The sequence below is a fragment of the Puma concolor genome, chromosome D1, assembly GCF_028749965.1.
Source record: "Puma concolor isolate L17-30 chromosome D1, mPumCon1.1.hap2, whole genome shotgun sequence".
NCBI lineage: Eukaryota > Metazoa > Chordata > Mammalia > Carnivora > Felidae > Puma > Puma concolor.
Window position 1 is genome coordinate 113,214,553 of NC_141676.1, and position 17,103 is coordinate 113,231,655.

Here is a 17,103-nt window from a genome sequence, read left to right on the forward strand (position 1 = left end):
CCCGCGTCAGGCTCTGGGCTGATGGCTCAGAGCCTGGAGCCTGTTTCTGATTCTGTGTCTCCCTCTCTCTCTGCCCCTCCCCCGTTCATGCTCTGTCTCTCTCTGTCCCAAAAATAAATAAAAACGTTGAAAAAAAAATTAAAAAAAAAAAAAGTAAGCAGAGAATGTCATCAGTTTTATTAAATGCTTTTATTTCTAGACATATTAGCATCATATGCCTTTAGTTCTCTTTGTCTCCCTATCTAGGTCTGCACTGTGATTACCTCTAAGTGGTAGGATTACGGAATACTTAGACTTTTTAAGATTTCTGAATTATTTGAAATTTTCATAAGTACATGTTACTTAAAAGACAAAAATATGAAAAATAGAACACAGGGCATAATATATGTAAAGTTCCTGACGAAAAGCTGCTTAATTTGGAAGCATGTAAGCAACAAAAGTAAGCCAATGCTACCTATAACTGATTGTGTGATTTCTCCTACATCTGGAGAAGCACAGTCATCTACTCAAGGAAAGTACTAAATCTCACATTTTGTTACCATTCATTTCTAAGATAACTTTTTATTGATGATACTAGTAGTTTTATTAAGACAGAGACAAGTGATGATGCTCTCCAGACAGCAATTTTGACTTGGGTGATGTTCTTTAAGACTGTCAACACTATGTTTCTTTGGAATCTAATAACACGTCCAAGAAAACCTGAAAGAAAATGTCTGAGAGCTAAACAAATATGAAAGGGAAGAACTTGGGAAAATATGTTTTGAATGGGAGTAGTTACTCTGAAATCAAATGACTATAAATCAAATGACTGAAATCAAATCCTATAAAAGAATATAAAATACAGTAAACCTTGCTTTGTGAGCATATTTGTTCTGGAAACATGCTTGTAATCCAAAGCACTTGTATATCAAAGCAAATTTCAAGAACCATTGGCTCATGTGACATTCGGCATCACGTACTACTCGTATTGCAAGACATGGCTCATTTATCAAGTTAAAACGTATTAGAAATGTTTCCTCGTCTTGCAGAACACTCACAGAACAGGTTATTCTCAGTCCAAGGTTTGACTGTAGGTTGGTCAACTGATGAAGTAACCAGACACTGTTTGCATAACATTTAAAAGAGTCATTTTGTCATTTTTATACCTGGCAGTACTTGACATGGACTTTATAAAGCGATGGGGGTGTCATCAATTAGAACGAGAACTCTCTCATTTCTGTGCTGCATGGCAAATCCATCCAAGAATCGATGTCCACTGTAGAATGCAACACGCAAAGGCTGGGGTGAATCAAAGTTGTTAAAGCAAAGAGGTAGCTTTAAGAAAAACAGGTTTCTATTTAAAGTAAGAGTTACCTAGCTGCTGTCACACCAAGTGATGGGTATCTCGTGGATACTGTGCTTCCCAAGCTGCCATAGTATGAATGGCCAGTAAAACTGGACTTCCATATCTGATACCCTGAAAACATTACGGTGAGGCAAATTTTCTTCACTACAAATTTTCAGTTTCTCCACAAATAAAATGATGGAAATAATAAGGCCTGCTTCTTGCAGCTGTGTAAGAACTGAGGCAACTAACACAAGACCTTGGTCAGGTAGTCAGCCCCCTGTTGGAGTAGCTACTGTTACCAGAGGAGGAATGAGTTTCAAAGAACAGGAAGTCTTCGGCAATGCAAATCTCGAAGACTCTTAAGAGACAATGAAGACCAAAGAATAACAATTGGATTTGCTAATTTGTAAGTCACTGATGACCTTCAAGAACACAGCGTTCCAGGAGTGGTGATAGTAAGGGAAAAGATAAATCATGATAAAAATAGAAAGAGCTGATGTGGAATGCATAGAACCTCTGATAGTAAGAGAAGGAATAAAAATAATGGGATGGCAGTTTGAGAGGCTGAGGACCAAGCCAAGCATTTTTCCAGCCAGGGAGACACTGATTATTTTCTACGTCAAGAAAGAAGCTAATGGAGATGGATTTGATGGAAAGATTCCTGGTTAGTTTCAAGGATAAACTCCAACTGGCTTCTAAACTGATGAAGGTAGGGAATGAAGTACTGTTTGTCTGTTTCTAATTTATGCGTAGCTCTTTTAGACCTGTGGTCTTGGACCCTTTTTTTTGTGGTGGGGATTCACTGAGAAGTCATCCAAAAAGTTTAGACTGTCTCTGTGTAAACACACAACACACACACACACACACACACAGTGCTTAAAAACATAAAATTTTGCATATACTTAGGAGAATTTATCAACCTCTTTCATCCATCCATGAACTAATCCTCTCTCTGAATGGTCCATAGATTCCAGATAAAATTATCCTCTGTTAGGACCTGGAAATAATTTTGAAAAATAGGTATTTAGACTTTTATATGTAAATTAAAATTAGCCATTCAGTGGGAGGTAAAAAAATATTCCTAGGAATTGTCTACAAAATATATTCATTCAAAATATAAATTACTTCCCAAAATCTCAACAGAAAATGTAACTCTTACAATGTGAAGTTAGGCTCGGAAATAAATGCTCCATATGACACAGAAAATGTTCACACAACTACATTTAATTGTGTTATGAATGAATGTTCTGTTTTCCAAACACTTTTCTAATATTCGTAAAATTCACGTATGGAAGGTGTTATTTCCCTGGGTTATTGGATTGAGAAACTGAGGCTCCGAAGTGTTAAGTGACTTACCCACCAGCACGATGCAAATTCAAGCCCATCTGGGTAAAAGTCAAGGAAGACTTTCTCCCTACCTCTGAGAAAAAGATAAGAATATTCTAGGCCACTATCTACGAAAGAGTACTATTAATAGAATCCACGTGGGGTTAACGAAGGCTTTTTTTTAAACTAGTCAAAATATAAAAGAACACTCTGAAGAGAAGAAAAGCCTGATGTTTAAGATCAGTTAACCCTGCAATTCATTCTTTAAATTCTGCAGCCTTTGATAAGGTTTTTCACTATTTACTTGAAATTGTCCTCACCTCTTGACTCCCGTGAAATTATTCTTGTCCCATTTTCCTCTGAACCTTCTGACCCATTGTCCTCCCTGCCCCTCCAGTAAAGGTATTTCCTAGGGTTTTTTCCTCAGCGTCTTGTCACTGCTCTTGCTCTCTCTGGGTGATCTCACCACCTCCCTGGCTTCAATCATCACCAAATGCCTGTCTTCAGTTCCCACTGAGCACTGCAGCTCCAAAAACACAAGTCCAACCATCTACAGCACAGCTCCATTTTGGATGTCTCTTAAACCCTCAAAATCAGTACTTCCGTAACCTCACCTTCGCCATTCAGGTCTGCTCCTTCTCTTCCGTGTCCTGTCCCAGTGGATGGTACCAGAACCCAACTGTGTGCCCAGGCTAGAAATCTGAGCGCTCATCTTTCATCCTCACCACGCCTCCTTTCCACTCCCCGACAAAGACACCTAACCCAGCATGAGCTTCTGTCCACAGTTCCGTATTCTGGGATCTGTGTGCTCTTCTCAGTACTCGGTGCTTCTACTTTCATTCAAGCATGTATCATCCTAAACTGTATTCCTTCAAGACTCAACCGACTTGGGGGGCGCCTGGATGGCGCAGTCGGTTAAGCGTCCGACTTCAGCCAGGTCACGATCTCGCGATATCTCGCGTGATCTCGCGTGAGTTCGAGCCCCGCGTCGGGCTCTGGGCTGATGGCTCAGAGCCTGGAGCCTGTTTCCGATTCTGTGTCTCCCTCTCTCTCTGACCCTCCCCCGTTCATGCTCTGTCTCTCCCTGTCTCAAAAATAAATAAACGTTAAAAAAAAAATTTTTGGGGCACCTGGGTGGCGCAGTCGGTTGAGCGTCCGACTTCAGCCAGGTCACGATCTCGCGGTGCGTGAGTTCGAGCCCCGCGTCAGGCTCTGGGCTGATGGCTCGGAGCCTGGAGCCTGTTTCCGATTCTGTGTCTCCCTCTCTCTCTGCCCCTCCCCCCGTTCATGCTCTGTCTCTCTCTGTCCCCAAAAAAATAAATAAACGTTGAAAAAAAAAATTTAAAAATAAAAAAAAAAAAAGACTCAACCGACTTGGGCTTTTTCTTCCATGATATTCCCTTCTGATTCATTCACTTTCTTGTGACCAGCCTATTCTTTATAAAATATACATCTGATGATGTCACTGTTGTGTTTAAATCATTTAACGGCCCCCTTTTTTATCCATCGACAAAATCAAAACATCAACAAGATCCTCTGTGGGTCAAGAAATCTTCTCCCCTAGCAGACCTGTCCTTTCCCTCACACTCAATACCACCGGCCAGACTAAACCATATTCAGTGGCTCAAAGACACCTGCCTCTCCCACACCTGAGGGCCTTGTCCCGTGCTGTTCCTTGGGGCCAGGCTTGGCTCCCTTCCTTCCTCTTTTTCAAATGACTCAATGTGACCTTTAAGACTAGATCTGCAGGCTCCTCACCTGAGATGTCACGCTGAGTTTGGTGCTTTTCTCGTGTTCATCTCTGTGTAGCGCTGTTTTTCCATCATGGCATTGAGTTCGACTGTACTGTAATGCCCGACTTTTCTGTCTTTCCCACAGGGCTCTCAGCTCCTTGAGGGCAGTACCCAACCCTACATATTCCCGTACCCTCACTGCGAGCACAGCGTCTTAAATACAGTTGCCCTTGATAAATAGGCTTAATGAATAAATGGTTACATTCATTACCTAATCCAGTGAATGGATGGAAAAATTCATTACATAATATGACTTCAGCCTTTGCTAAATCACTCACTGTCATATGATTAATGAAGAAGTTGCCCAGAAATGTCTTGCCCTATTTTCTTCAAAACATTGCAAGTAAATTAGAAGAAAAGATAAATGGCAATTCTTTTTTCTTTCTTAACATAAGTAATCTCAATGTAGATGTATTTTTCACACCCAATAGACTCCTCATAAAATAACTTAGGACAATAGTTAGAAAACCAGAGTTCAAACCCTCACCTTTAGCCTATTAGCTACCTGGTGTTTGACAAGTCCCGGGACTCCTTTGAGCCAAAGCTGGCTTACCCACCACATTAATGACTATCTTCTGAGAGTGTTTCTCTTTTTTTTTAATTTTTTTTTCAACGTTTATTTATTTTTTTTGGGACAGAGAAAGACAGAGCATGAACGGGGGAGGGGCAGAGAGAGAGGGAGACACAGAATCGGAAACAGGCTCCAGGCTCTGAGCCATCAGCCCAGAGCCCGACGCGGGGCTCGAACTCATGGACCGTGAGATCGTGACCTGGCTGAAGTTGGATGCTTAACCGACTGCGCCACCCAGGCGCCCCGAGAGGGTTTCTCTTTAAGACAAGCTTGAGGGCAAACGAAATCATGTATATGAAAGCAGTTTAAAAACTATGTGTCATCATAAAATGTAAGGTGTACTACATTTATGCTTCACGGTAAACTCCTCAGCAATAATAAAATTCTGTGAATAAGATACACACATATTTCCTAACGCTGCAAAGTCAAAATTTTCCTCTTTGGGAAATCAATAACATTTGGAATGATCTGGATGGGAAAAAAAAAGTTTAAGGAATTTTTCTAATAGTTTTATGAAAGCTTAATCCCGTAAAAATTTTGAAGTACAGCAATGCAAATTATGGACCATCCTATCCCTCAAGAAAGGGACAAACTATATGAATAGGACTTTCATCATTCTCAGGATAGAAAATTAAGAGGAAGAGAGAAAGATTATCAAAGAATCATTCCAGATCAACATAGAATTCGGTATCAATTCAAAATAGAGAAATCTCATGGAGGTCACAGTAGTCACATTGTTCATTTCTGTAAAAATAATCAAAAGTCAAACAGCATTTAATTCTTATATTCCTCTAATAACAACTCTGCAGGTCAAACTACCAGACTTTTATTTATAGCATGTTTAAGATATTATATTGGCCCAATGTAAACTCTTAGAATGGCTTTTTAGGGCTTCATGCCCCTAAAATGGAAAATGTACGGTATTTAAGCATTGTTGAATTAGAGCGAAGAGATAGTATTATTTAGTACCCTTAAATTCAGTGAGTTTTTATTAAGGACCATATGTAAGTGGAAAGGCCTGTAAGTGTCGACTGGTATAGTGCCACATTTCCAAAATATTTAGATTAACTAAACAAGTATATTTTACATAGAAACCTACTTTTACAAGTACCACTCATCCTGAATACTTGGAGTTGACAAATAAACAGGCCACAAAGAGAATGATTATTTAACTCTAAAAAGAACAACTTTTCCACCATTACTAGGGTATAATATTCATTCTACTTGGGATTGTTACAACTTTCCAATCCACCATTTTTTAAACCACCAAAAAGACTTTAGACAGAAAAGGAGAGTAAGATTAACACCTCATCAAAAGAAAAAAAAAAAAAGAAGTATTACCTGAATGGTCCTTCCTGTCCAAGTTAAACAAGTTGGATATATATCATAAGATTATTTTATTATTTCACCACAGCAACAATATAGTACTTGATCTGTTTTATTATGCATTTCCGACGGCCCATCTGAAAAGTGAGTCATTTCAGAAACGGAGTATTTGTGGATTACGTGCCATAGGTACTGTCTTACTAAAGGAAGGGTTTCTAATGCAAGTGGATTAGGCTAATAATTGTAATGACTCAGATATTTTTAGCTTTTAAAAATTTGGTGATAGACTACTTTACCATTTTGGTTATTACTTACAGTCAAATTTAACACACAGCATCCTCTAAAACAAAATATGTCTGTTAACTATTGAAAATATAAGAAAACAGCGTGCTTTCAGACGATCCCAAATGGTTTGCAAAGGACATATCCAATTTAAATAGCATGTCTGTTTGTAAGGATAGCTAGTATCAGTCAACTGTATGGCATTTTATTAGAGAGCACCGCCATGTTGAATTTATTTATAAAATATCCATTTTGCTATACCCCATACTTAGATAAATCACAACAAAGAAAGATATACTTTTAATTACATTTTGGAATTTGAATACTTGGGTCATTTATTATGCCTACTTTTTATCGTTATTGAAATAGGTCATCATTTTATATTATCTGTATTTCCTATAATTTCAGGTTTATACTGAGCCAAGTGTGACTTTCCGACAATGTGAACAGTTTGAAAGGAAAACAATATGAATCTTACACAAATATTATTAAAGACAAAAGAAAACCTAAGCCGAAATTTCCCCCCTCCCTGCTCAGGAACTTGGTATTTGTACCCAAAGTGGTAAGTTTGAGTTAATCAGGTCTAGACTAACATCGTATGTAAACTGTGTATACAGAATGTTTAGATTGCCCAAAGTATTCTTAGAAGTCCTAGTTCTGAGGCAGAAGCAGCAGCATGAAATTGTATCTGTCCAGTAGATGACCAATATTCTTTATTCTTTAATCTGCGTTTTGTGCCTTTCACGTATACTTATCCTGTGTAATGGCCCTTATTCACAGACAGGCTGGACGGTGCAGTTTTACAAGGATCCAGTACAGGAAAATCACAATGAAAATAAACCTAGCCGGTCATATATTATATCTTTATATTTAATCTAACATGAAAAATTTAAAAATCCAGTCTGTATCACTCTGAGGAATAAGTTCCATGTTAATTTTCCAGAATACTATTTTTATCCTTTTGTACCCAAAGGCAGAGAGCTTGATAGATGAGGCTGCCTCATACTTACTGCTTACGCTTCACCTTTAATTAGACCGGAAAACCACACATGTATGTATTCTCGGTGAGTCCACACAACAAACACCAATCCCCTGACCCACAGTCTGTGACAGTTGATTTTTTCCCCCCGAAATTCTGCTTAGATTTGCCTTAAGGACATTTGGCACACTCATTTGTCAAAAAAAAAAATTATCATAATACGTCCTTTTCTTCACTAGAAAATGTTTCTTCCTCATTTACAATTTATGTTGTTTGAAAAAACTATGTTAAACGCATACAAAATCAATTATTTGTGATTATTGAAAAATATTATCATTAACATTGTATCACACTCGGATTCAACATCAGCAGTCTTAAAGTTTACCTAGTTTTCTCAATCCTAACATGTTAAAAAATAGCATATTTTCTCTATTTTAGATCTTCTAATTTTTCATTCTGTGTGCAGCATCTTGGCAATTCCTCATGTTTATAGGTACTTTACCAGTAATACTTTATATAATACTTTCATTACATTAAAAAAATAATGCGAATTAAAATTATCCTGAAGGAGATTAACAAATGATATGAGGTAAGAAAGGATCAGCACTTTATGGTTTCTACAGCTGGAAGTCACAATACAAACTTCAGAATACTTAAGAACTTAATCTGTAAAAGCAAAACACAGTAAAACTAATATATCTGACACTTTTTAGAAAGGCTTTCAAAATTTAGTAATAATGATTAATATTTAAATAGGAGTTTACTGTCGACAAAGCACTGTCGAATATATGTGGATCATGACTTACTTTTAAACTTAGTAATGTTTTGTTGATAGAATCTCAGGACAGACAAGCAAAAATAATTTAAAAAATAAAGAATATTCAGGTACTGAGCAGAATACTTTAGAACTATTTGAAATGTTGACATTCCTTTCAAAACTTCAAACACAAAACTAACAGCTGATAAAATCTGCAAATATAACTATCCACAAACATGGCTCTAATTCACGTATGTTTCTGCTTAAAAGTAACTTCCTCCTGCTATAATATTGATTGTATCCCTAAATATGACAAACGATTTTTCCTAATTCAATAGTGCTCATAGCAACTACAGAATCCCTGAAAAATAGCACAGTTGTGGCAGTTTACAAATATGTCAAGTGCCTGCACCTCCTTATGAAACCAACTAAAATAAAGTAATAGTTGGATGCCCAAATTTACAGAAAAGCAATCCTGGTAACTGTTAGATGAGTCAATGGCAAAATAATATGAAATAAAACAAATTAATGAAGTAGATATCCTCCAGATATTTAAAAACCATTTGTTTTCAATATCACTTCCTTGTTCAGTATACTCTCTTGTCCTGACAGGACTTTTAAAATCAAAATATACTCCACTTGATACAATAATAAAAATACAATTCAAATTAAACATTTTGTTACTGCTATGCAAAACTACAAAGGAACTCTTCCTATCTATCTTACATAATCTGTTACCATCACCTGAAGCCCCAAAATTTTGAACAGGGTAAATGAGAATGTAAAAGCTGAGGAGATATTTGAAACATGTATTTCCTTCAAGAGGGAAAATGCTGTATAAATGCTCTGGTGGCTGATCGCATGTTAGAGAGTTTCAAATTAGTACACAATTGATTATCTTTTTTTGCATTAAGTTATACAGCACTTTGGTGGGGGAGCACTGTGCCAGCGTTTCACTACAGCATTAGGTGAGGTCACCCGTTGAGTTTCATCGTGCGGGATAATAGATCAGGCTGGGCTGGTTCGTGAATTCAGGTGGAGTGTAGACTAACATGATTTGGCATCGAGCTAAGGTTTCATGGAGGTATATCCACAGGATATATGCATCACGCGATAGTAAGAGACATTTACAACCCAGAATATAAGAGTAGGGCAGCCTCAAGTGACATCACCAGATCATCTGCAGCGTCAACCAACCATCTAGAATATATTTCCTGCACATCACAGCTCCTCTCTTTCTCACTCTTAACAAAGCTGCCTTTGCCTTTGCCAGGGTAAGACAGCTTGTGTTTTCTTTAAAAGCAAGACATGGGCTTACTCAAGCGAAAAGCAAATAAGAAAAAACAGGGGAACAGAATAAAAAACTAGATTGGGTACAATTTTCCCTAACTTGACATTCAGGTAATAGGAATAACACCGGAATGGTGAAGGAGAAATCAACTTGAATTATCCAGACAAGAAATGGGGGGGGGGGGGGGGGGGCGAGAAGAAGAGGAAGAAGAAGAAGAAAGAAGAAAGAAAGAAAGACCGGCTGCATATCCCCAAGACTAAATCTTGTTTTTAACTCTGATTTGCTCTGGAAACAGCCAACTGTAGCAATCTTGCGTTTCTTTCAAAAACAATTTGTAAAATAATAATGATACAGGGGAGGGGGCACCGTGTGGCCTCACTGTGATTGTCTAATTTATCCACAACTTATGTTTTACTTACAAGCATTTGTCACGGCAAAACTGTTGGCTGTCTCAATGTTGTCCACATGAGGTACCAGATTAAAAGGAGCTTCGGACGCATTGGGGCTAGTGTTGTGAAGAAAGATTGCTAACCGAAAGGCCGTGTATTCCTGATCTGTGTTTCGGATGAAGAGACCACCTAATAAAAACAGCAGGAAAAGCACATTCAACGTTTCCTCTTGGAAATGCAGTCCCCACCCGGAGCCCTGTCAAATCCACTGTCATTCAGCAACACACACACCATTAGGAAGACAGCTTCGAGTCTCGGGACTGCCCTCTGTCCCCAAGGTACACGCTTGGGATCTTGGTCTTTAGGACAGCTCAGCTCTTTCGTGCCCCAATCTGTCACAGCACAATGACCTCTGGGCCCACGGAGTGTATTTTCCTTTCTGTCTCTTGCCCTCCCCATGATTCCCAGCACCTTGCTACATCAGCCAAGCTGGGGGCATCTCTCTCCAAGAGGCAAGCGGAGGCACCCAAGAGAGGATCTGCATTAAAACGCGGAAATAAAGGGACGCGGGGAGTCGGGAAGGAGAAATGAACTTTGTCTTCCTGCAGCTCGTGGACTCAGCCTCCTGAGCTCCGTCTAGTGCACAGACCCGGGGACGTGGTGCAGTGTTGAGGCTGGGCTCAGCTGGAAGAAATTCAATAGCTGCGTCCCATTAAAAGACAGGAGTGGAGAAGAGCATGAAGAACCAGGCATGGGGAGGGTCCCTGGCGACAGGGTCGAGTCGAGTTGGAGGCGTAAGGGCCAAAGAGGCAAGAGGAAAACAAAATAGAGGGACAGAAGGCTTCGGGAAGGAAAGCGACCTAACTTTGGAATGGGTTAACCGGCAGCGAGCAGAGGCGGCGGGGTGCGGGTGCAAACGCTTTCTGCTCAAACAGGGTCTTCCCGGAACAGCCAGAAAGCTGCGGAGTCCAGCAGGGGCAGAAGGGTCTTTACAACATTAATAATAATAATAATAATAATAATAATAATAATAATAATGATGATACTACCCCCGCCAAACTCGACACCCCTTAGCGCTCCAGGGAAAGGGGTGAAAAGAAAGACCACACTGCATGTAATCAAACCCACGGAGGGCTTTCCCCCCCGCAACTTATTCCAAGCCTACTTAATTAAGCGACGCGAGCCCAAGGTGGCAGTGAGAGCGCGGGCGCGGAGGAACGGGTGTGCAGGGTGTGTATATCCCCAGTGAGCCTGCACCGGGGCGAGGGGAAGGGAGAGGCGGGCTCGCCCGAATCCCCGAACGGCTCCCCGGCAACTCGCCGAACTCACTTTCGGATGCCTGCCCCAGACACCCACATGCACGCCCCACCAAGGCACAGCTCACCTATCTGCACGCTGCTCGGAAAGGCTCCCATGGCGAGTCCCCAAAATCCAGAAAACAACAAGACAATCTGCCTGCAAATAATCCTCATCTTCTTTTCTCCTCTCCCCGGCGCGCGCTCTCTCTTTCTCTCGCACTCTTCCTAAAGGCTGTTCACACAGGCATTGACCACGATGGCGCTAAAATTAAAAACGACCACAAAAAAAAAAAAAAAAAAGAAAAAAAAAAGAAAAGAGGAAAAAGGAGAGAGGTGCGGGCGGTTGGCGGTCCCCCACTGCGCCCCTTCAGCAGCCCATCGCGAGCCGCCAGGTTTTTCCCGCAGTCTCCATAGCCCCGAGAGCGGTTTCCCGTCCGGCTGCTAAGGTTGCACATGCAGAAGATGGTGGTGGCGCGTCTGGCGGCTGCTCGCGGGGACGAGACATGCGCCCTGTCCTCGCCTCCCTCGCGCCCGGCCCGCCGCTCGCCTTCGCGCGCACACACCGGCACTGCGCCGCGGCCCGCGCCCCTCCCCGCGCGCCCCCTGCTCCCGGCGCGCCCCTCCCCGCGCCCCTCCCCGCGCGCCGCGCGCCCACTCCCCCCTCTCGTCTTCTCCCCGCTCGCCTAGGCACCTGCTCCGGGGAGGGGCACCCCCTACGCCCCTCTCTGCGCTGCTCGGCCGCGCTCGGCGGGAGTGGGGCGGGGTGGGGGGGGGGCCCGCTGGCCCGGGTCCGCCAGCCCGGAGCAGGGGCTCCGGCACTTAGCAGCGCCCCCGGCCCCTGGCCCCCTGCAGCATGCCCGCAGGCTCGCGGGGAGGACGGCCGGCCTCCCTCCCCGACAGCCCTCGCCCTTCTCGCAGCCTCGCCCTCTGCTGCCAGCGGGCCGCGCGCGCGGGGGACTCCGGTCCTGGCTGCAGCCGAGATTTCTCACCAGCCAGCGGCCCGGGAATCTGGAGAGCCCAGCCAGGACTGCGGGAGGTGAAGGGGCGCGGGGAGGGGGAGGAGGACACAAGGCCCAGGGGGCTGGGACCGAGGAGGGAGGTACTGGAGGAGGCGAGGCTGCGGGAGAGCCCCGGGGCAAAGACCGGAGGGAGGAAAAGTTCATTTAAATAGCAAAGTTTAGGGTGACGAACGGGATGGGCGCGAGCCTGAGAAATGCACACCCAGTGGGGCCTCCAGTCTGGCCTCTGGAAGGTCCAGGAGGAAGAGTGTGCGCGGTGCGGAGCAGGGACTGTGAGGGAAGCCCCCTTTCCTTCCTGCAGAGGCTCTGGAGGTCACTTTCCCTCCGTGCTGCCGCCCACTTGGGGAGCAGGGCAGACACGGCCCAGGGCTGATGGGGGCAGGGGAAGGACGGTGCAGGGGAAGAGGGCGCCAGTGTCTGATGGAAAAGTGGGGTGTGTTTCAGGCACATCTCTTCTTAGCCTGGGCTCTGGAATATTCGCTCCACTCCATGTCAATCCCCAGAAGACCAAGCCCTGGGTTGATGTTGTCAATGGTTGCATTGACTGGGTACAAGAACATTGGTCATCCTAGAAAGTTTTAGAGCTCCTGTGTCCCTTCGTCCCCAGGGTCACCTGCAAGAGTTCATTTCCCCAGGCTGTGCTGGATGGAGTCTATACTGCACACACACACACACACACACACACACAGAGAGAGAGAGAGAGAGAGAGAGAGAGAGAGGCTTTGGTGGCAATGAAGGACAGGTGTCTGATTTCCTCTGCAAGGCCTGAGGTCTCCTGATCCAGACAGTAGCTACCATCCCCTAATTCATTAAACTGTGAGACATGCTATTTGAAATCTGCACAGTTCTTTGGGTGCTCTTGGTTGAACAGTTTGAGAGCCCGGAAAGTGGGGTCACATCAGTTCACACCAGGCTTCTGAGCCATCCTTACAAGGGGATGGATTCTCCTTAAACGTTAGGGAGCCTGAGGTAGTGTTTCCGGTTACATTTTACCAAAGAATACAGCAAGGGCCCACGTTTACCTAGGGGAACATTTGGGAAAAGAGCAGAGTTGATTTGATTAAGGGGAATTCTTGCAAGGCCTACACCTTGTTAGGCTTTTTTTTCTCCAATATGCGCTACATTTTCCCCTTCCAGTCTCCTGTAAGATACCACCAATGACCTCTGTTTGCAGTTTGTGGAGGACATTTTGTAATCCCTTCTAAAACTTCGCAGTGCTTTTCTTCAGTGTTTTTGTTTGTTTGTTTTTTGTTTTTTTAAGTTCTGAGTTTTACCTGTAATGTCACATCTTTTTGTGGTTGTTGTTAACTTTTCACCACAGAGTGTTATGACAAAAAAGCAAAACAAAACAAAACCCAAAGAACAATCTAATTGTGAGTAACTGGATTACACAAATCATACATTTGTCATTTCAGTTTATAAGACTTGAGGCTTGCAAGTCAAGTGGGAGTTGAAATGTTTTTGTTTTTTCCTGTCAGTGTAAAAACCAAGGCTGTAAATAAGATCATTCTGTTTCTCTTACAAGATAATAAAATAGGCCACATAAAATTCAAGTTGGATTTAAGTTAAATTAAAATTTCAAAACCCACCGAGGCATGAAACTCATCACCTAGTTGTGTACTCAGGGAAGTTCTACTTGACGCACAGAGGGAATTCACAACTTTTATTCTTCTGCAATTGGAAAGATTTGAGCTCTCATATGACGTAATAGATGCAGGACGATGTTTCTTGTTCACCTAACCACGGTGATGATGCCTTGGCTAATAGGACCACAGATAACCTAATTGTATTTTTCCAAGATAAAAATCCAGGTTTCTTTCTTTATTTCTATTTTCCCAGTTAATAAAAACCTCTATTTTACTTTCTAAATCTAAATTATCTTTCTCTCTCTGTATCTATCTCTGTCTGTATAGACATAGATGTATAGGCATCTCATTGTGTCATACCTGTCTTACAGATGCACCAAATGGGAAAGACTTTTGGAGCCGGTGAGCAAGGAAGGGAAGGAGAGGCTGGGGCACCTTTTGTGTCTTCATGAATAACAATGATCATCAACAGAGCTCAAGAGAAAATAATGAGGAATTAAAATGTGGCTAATAACAGCAGAGTCCACACCTTCACTTTTCAGTCCTGGGGGTCTGGTCCTCTGACCCATTTTACAATTATGACACGTGATATACCTCCTACTATAGGGAACGTACTCTCTTTGGAGCACTGGCAAAGGCTGAGGTAAAAGATCCTGCTCCATCACAGTGAAAAATTCGGAGGATTATTACCAGCTGGGAATACCAAAACCAAAGTGTATATGCACACTTGATTTTATCGCTTTCGTGCTGTTTCAACGAAACAGTTTCACGATTTTTCAGAACTGCAATTTCCTAATATATTAAATGAAGGTATCATACTGGAAGATGTCTAAGATTCCTCACAAATTCCCAAATCTCTGACCCTGTGAAGTCAACTTGGCCAGCATTTGGGCAGGCGGTTCCACTGTGGGGAAGAGCCTGGTGCTGTGGAGAATCCACAGACGAACGAGCCACAACCTATGGTCAAAACACTCACGTGGCGTCAGAATATGAGCACATAGAACACAGAGTCAGCGAAGCAAGGAGCACAGGACTGTATCGGGAGGCTTTCTGCAGATTTTCCAATGAGAAGAGATACATACAGAGAGATGGATATAGCTTAATGGTAGAAAAAGAATCTGAGGGTGTAAAGCACAGTGTGTTGAGCTGTTTTAGGTACAAACTTGGGAGGGGAGAGGTTGGTAAGAACATAAAGTCAGGTTGGACCATTTATGGGGCATTCCAAATGAGGTGCTTGGGATATTGAACCTTGTCTGTGGGGAACTGCCTCATATACATATGTGTGTGTGTGTATATGGATATATATTATATATATGTTTATGTATTTATATATATTTTACAATTACACTGACTTTTGTTATTTATTTGAACTCATCACCTATAGTATAATCAGTAACAGTGTCATCAGCTATGACACTTTTAGAAAGGGACCCTGTTTGGGAGTGGGAGTGAGAGGGTGGTCTGTTGCTGTAGACCAGGAAAGGCATGAGCTGAGGCTAGTTTAGAGACTGCCCTTTCAGAAAGTCAGGTGCGATGGGGCTGGGGTGCAGGGGGACAGTAGGAAAGGCAGAGGATGACCAGGGGAGAGGGATGCTGCTCAGCAGAGCTGACGGGACGCACTTGCCAGCTGCTTGGGAGCACGAGGAGTGCGGCACATGTTCAAGGTCAGGAACATCCCCAAGTTTGAAACCTGAATGCTCTAAAAAGTTGTGGCAGAAATCAGAAGGTTAGTACTGGCATCCGCTGCAAAGTGCAGCTTGGGACGAAGGGCGCCTTTGCTCAGGAATGGGCTTTGCAACAGATGATTCAAACACACACACAGCTGTGTATTGACTACCGACCATGTATGTTTACTGTGTGCTTAGAAATACAGGGGAGCAAAGCAAAATTCCTGCTATCGTTGGAAGATTCCTGATGTTTGTGAACCTTCAAAAACATGCTGTATATATCACCTGCCATGGTGTATGCATATGTATATATATATAAAGGTGATATACATATATCTATATCTATCTATCTATCTATCTATCTATCTACCTATCTATGACATGATCTATAGAAAATTTGAGGTGTATTGACTAAGGAACTCATCTAAAAGTTAAAAATTCTTTTTTTTTCATGTATTTTGTGTTTTATTTGAGAGAGAGAGAGAGTACAAGCAGTGAGGAGGACAGAGGAGCCCAGTGTGCAGCCTGATGGAGGCCTCCATCCCATAACTCTGGGATCATGACCTGAGCTAAAACCAAGAGTCAGATATCCAGGTGCCCCTAAAGGTTAAAGACTCTTATTCTTAGTAAATGTTAAAGCCAAGTGTTAGGGATAAGACTCGGGTCTGTCTGATGTCAGAGACCACACTGTCTCCATTAAAATCTACTGAGTCGATGAGCTTAAAGCACAATGAGAGGTCTGGAAGCTGAGAAGTCAACTAGAAAAATCCCCATGTTTAGAAAAGTAATTCAGTCTACTTAAAAGACCTCAGACTCTTAGAGAAATAATAACTAGGTTCAGATGACAGGCTGTTTGCTTCCCGGCTGCGTTACCCTGGACATTACTTTTCAGCACAGTTTTGGCACATCCACATCATAGGAAATTGTGATTAGGAAAGAGTTGCCAAAAAATGTCACCAAGGTTCCAACAGAGGGAGGCAAAGAGCGCCACAGAGGCAAAATGGGAAATCTAATTTTGATTTGGGGGAAATTTAGGAAGAACTCACAGAGGCAGAGAATATGTACCGAATGTTTATGAATGTGTAGAGATTAACAGGGAGAGAAACAATGATGTGCAACACATGAGAGGGCATATGTCTTTCTGGTGAGTTCTGAAAGTTTGCTGTGACTGGATAGGTTATATCAGGGGACATGCGGGAAGTGAGCCTAGAAAGCAAAACAAGGAAGGAATGCCTGTCAAAGTGACTCATTCAAAAGGTTCATCTCCATTGTGTCAAGACGGAGAAATCACAGAAGTCTAGAAGCAAAGGGAGGAAATGACCGGATTTGCATTTTAGATTAAAAATTCTCATTAGTGTGGAAGCCTGAGGCAGGGAGAGAAATTTGGCAGCTGGAGAGAAAGTCTAGGTGAAAAAGAACTATGTGAACCAAATAGCAACAGTAAAATTTACCGTTTGACCCTCAAGTCCTATTTTCAGTTGTCTACCCTGAA

The 17,103-nt window shown here is 42.4% G+C and overlaps 1 protein-coding gene and 1 long non-coding RNA gene across 13 annotated transcripts in view; one reads left to right on the forward strand and one right to left on the reverse strand.

Annotated features, from left to right (window-relative positions):
* GRIA4 (glutamate ionotropic receptor AMPA type subunit 4) overlaps window positions 1–12,258 on the reverse strand; it is a 399,366-nt gene extending 387,108 nt beyond the window's left edge. For 6 of the 12 annotated variants that reach the window (XR_015241385.1, XM_086679257.1, XM_086679258.1 and 3 more), the window contains exons 1-2: window positions 11,426–11,887; window positions 10,072–10,230 (exon numbers count right to left, since the gene is read on the reverse strand). Coding sequence is in view for 10 of the 12 variants with exons in the window: in XM_086679257.1 (XP_086535383.1) it covers window positions 10,072–10,230; window positions 11,426–11,513 (247 nt within the window). In the remaining 2 variants the exon portion in view is untranslated. Of the gene's footprint in view, window positions 1–10,071; window positions 10,231–11,425; window positions 11,890–12,030 lie in introns of those variants that run through there. The other 6 variants (XR_015241384.1, XM_086679253.1, XM_086679255.1 and 3 more) reach the window with 4 other exon arrangements.
* Window positions 12,179–15,289, forward strand: LOC147577001 (uncharacterized). The gene is made up of 2 exons (XR_015241386.1): window positions 12,179–12,375; window positions 14,316–15,289. It is a non-coding gene; the product is annotated as an uncharacterized LOC147577001 (long non-coding RNA).
* The last annotated feature ends 1,814 nt before the right edge of the window (window positions 15,290–17,103 follow it).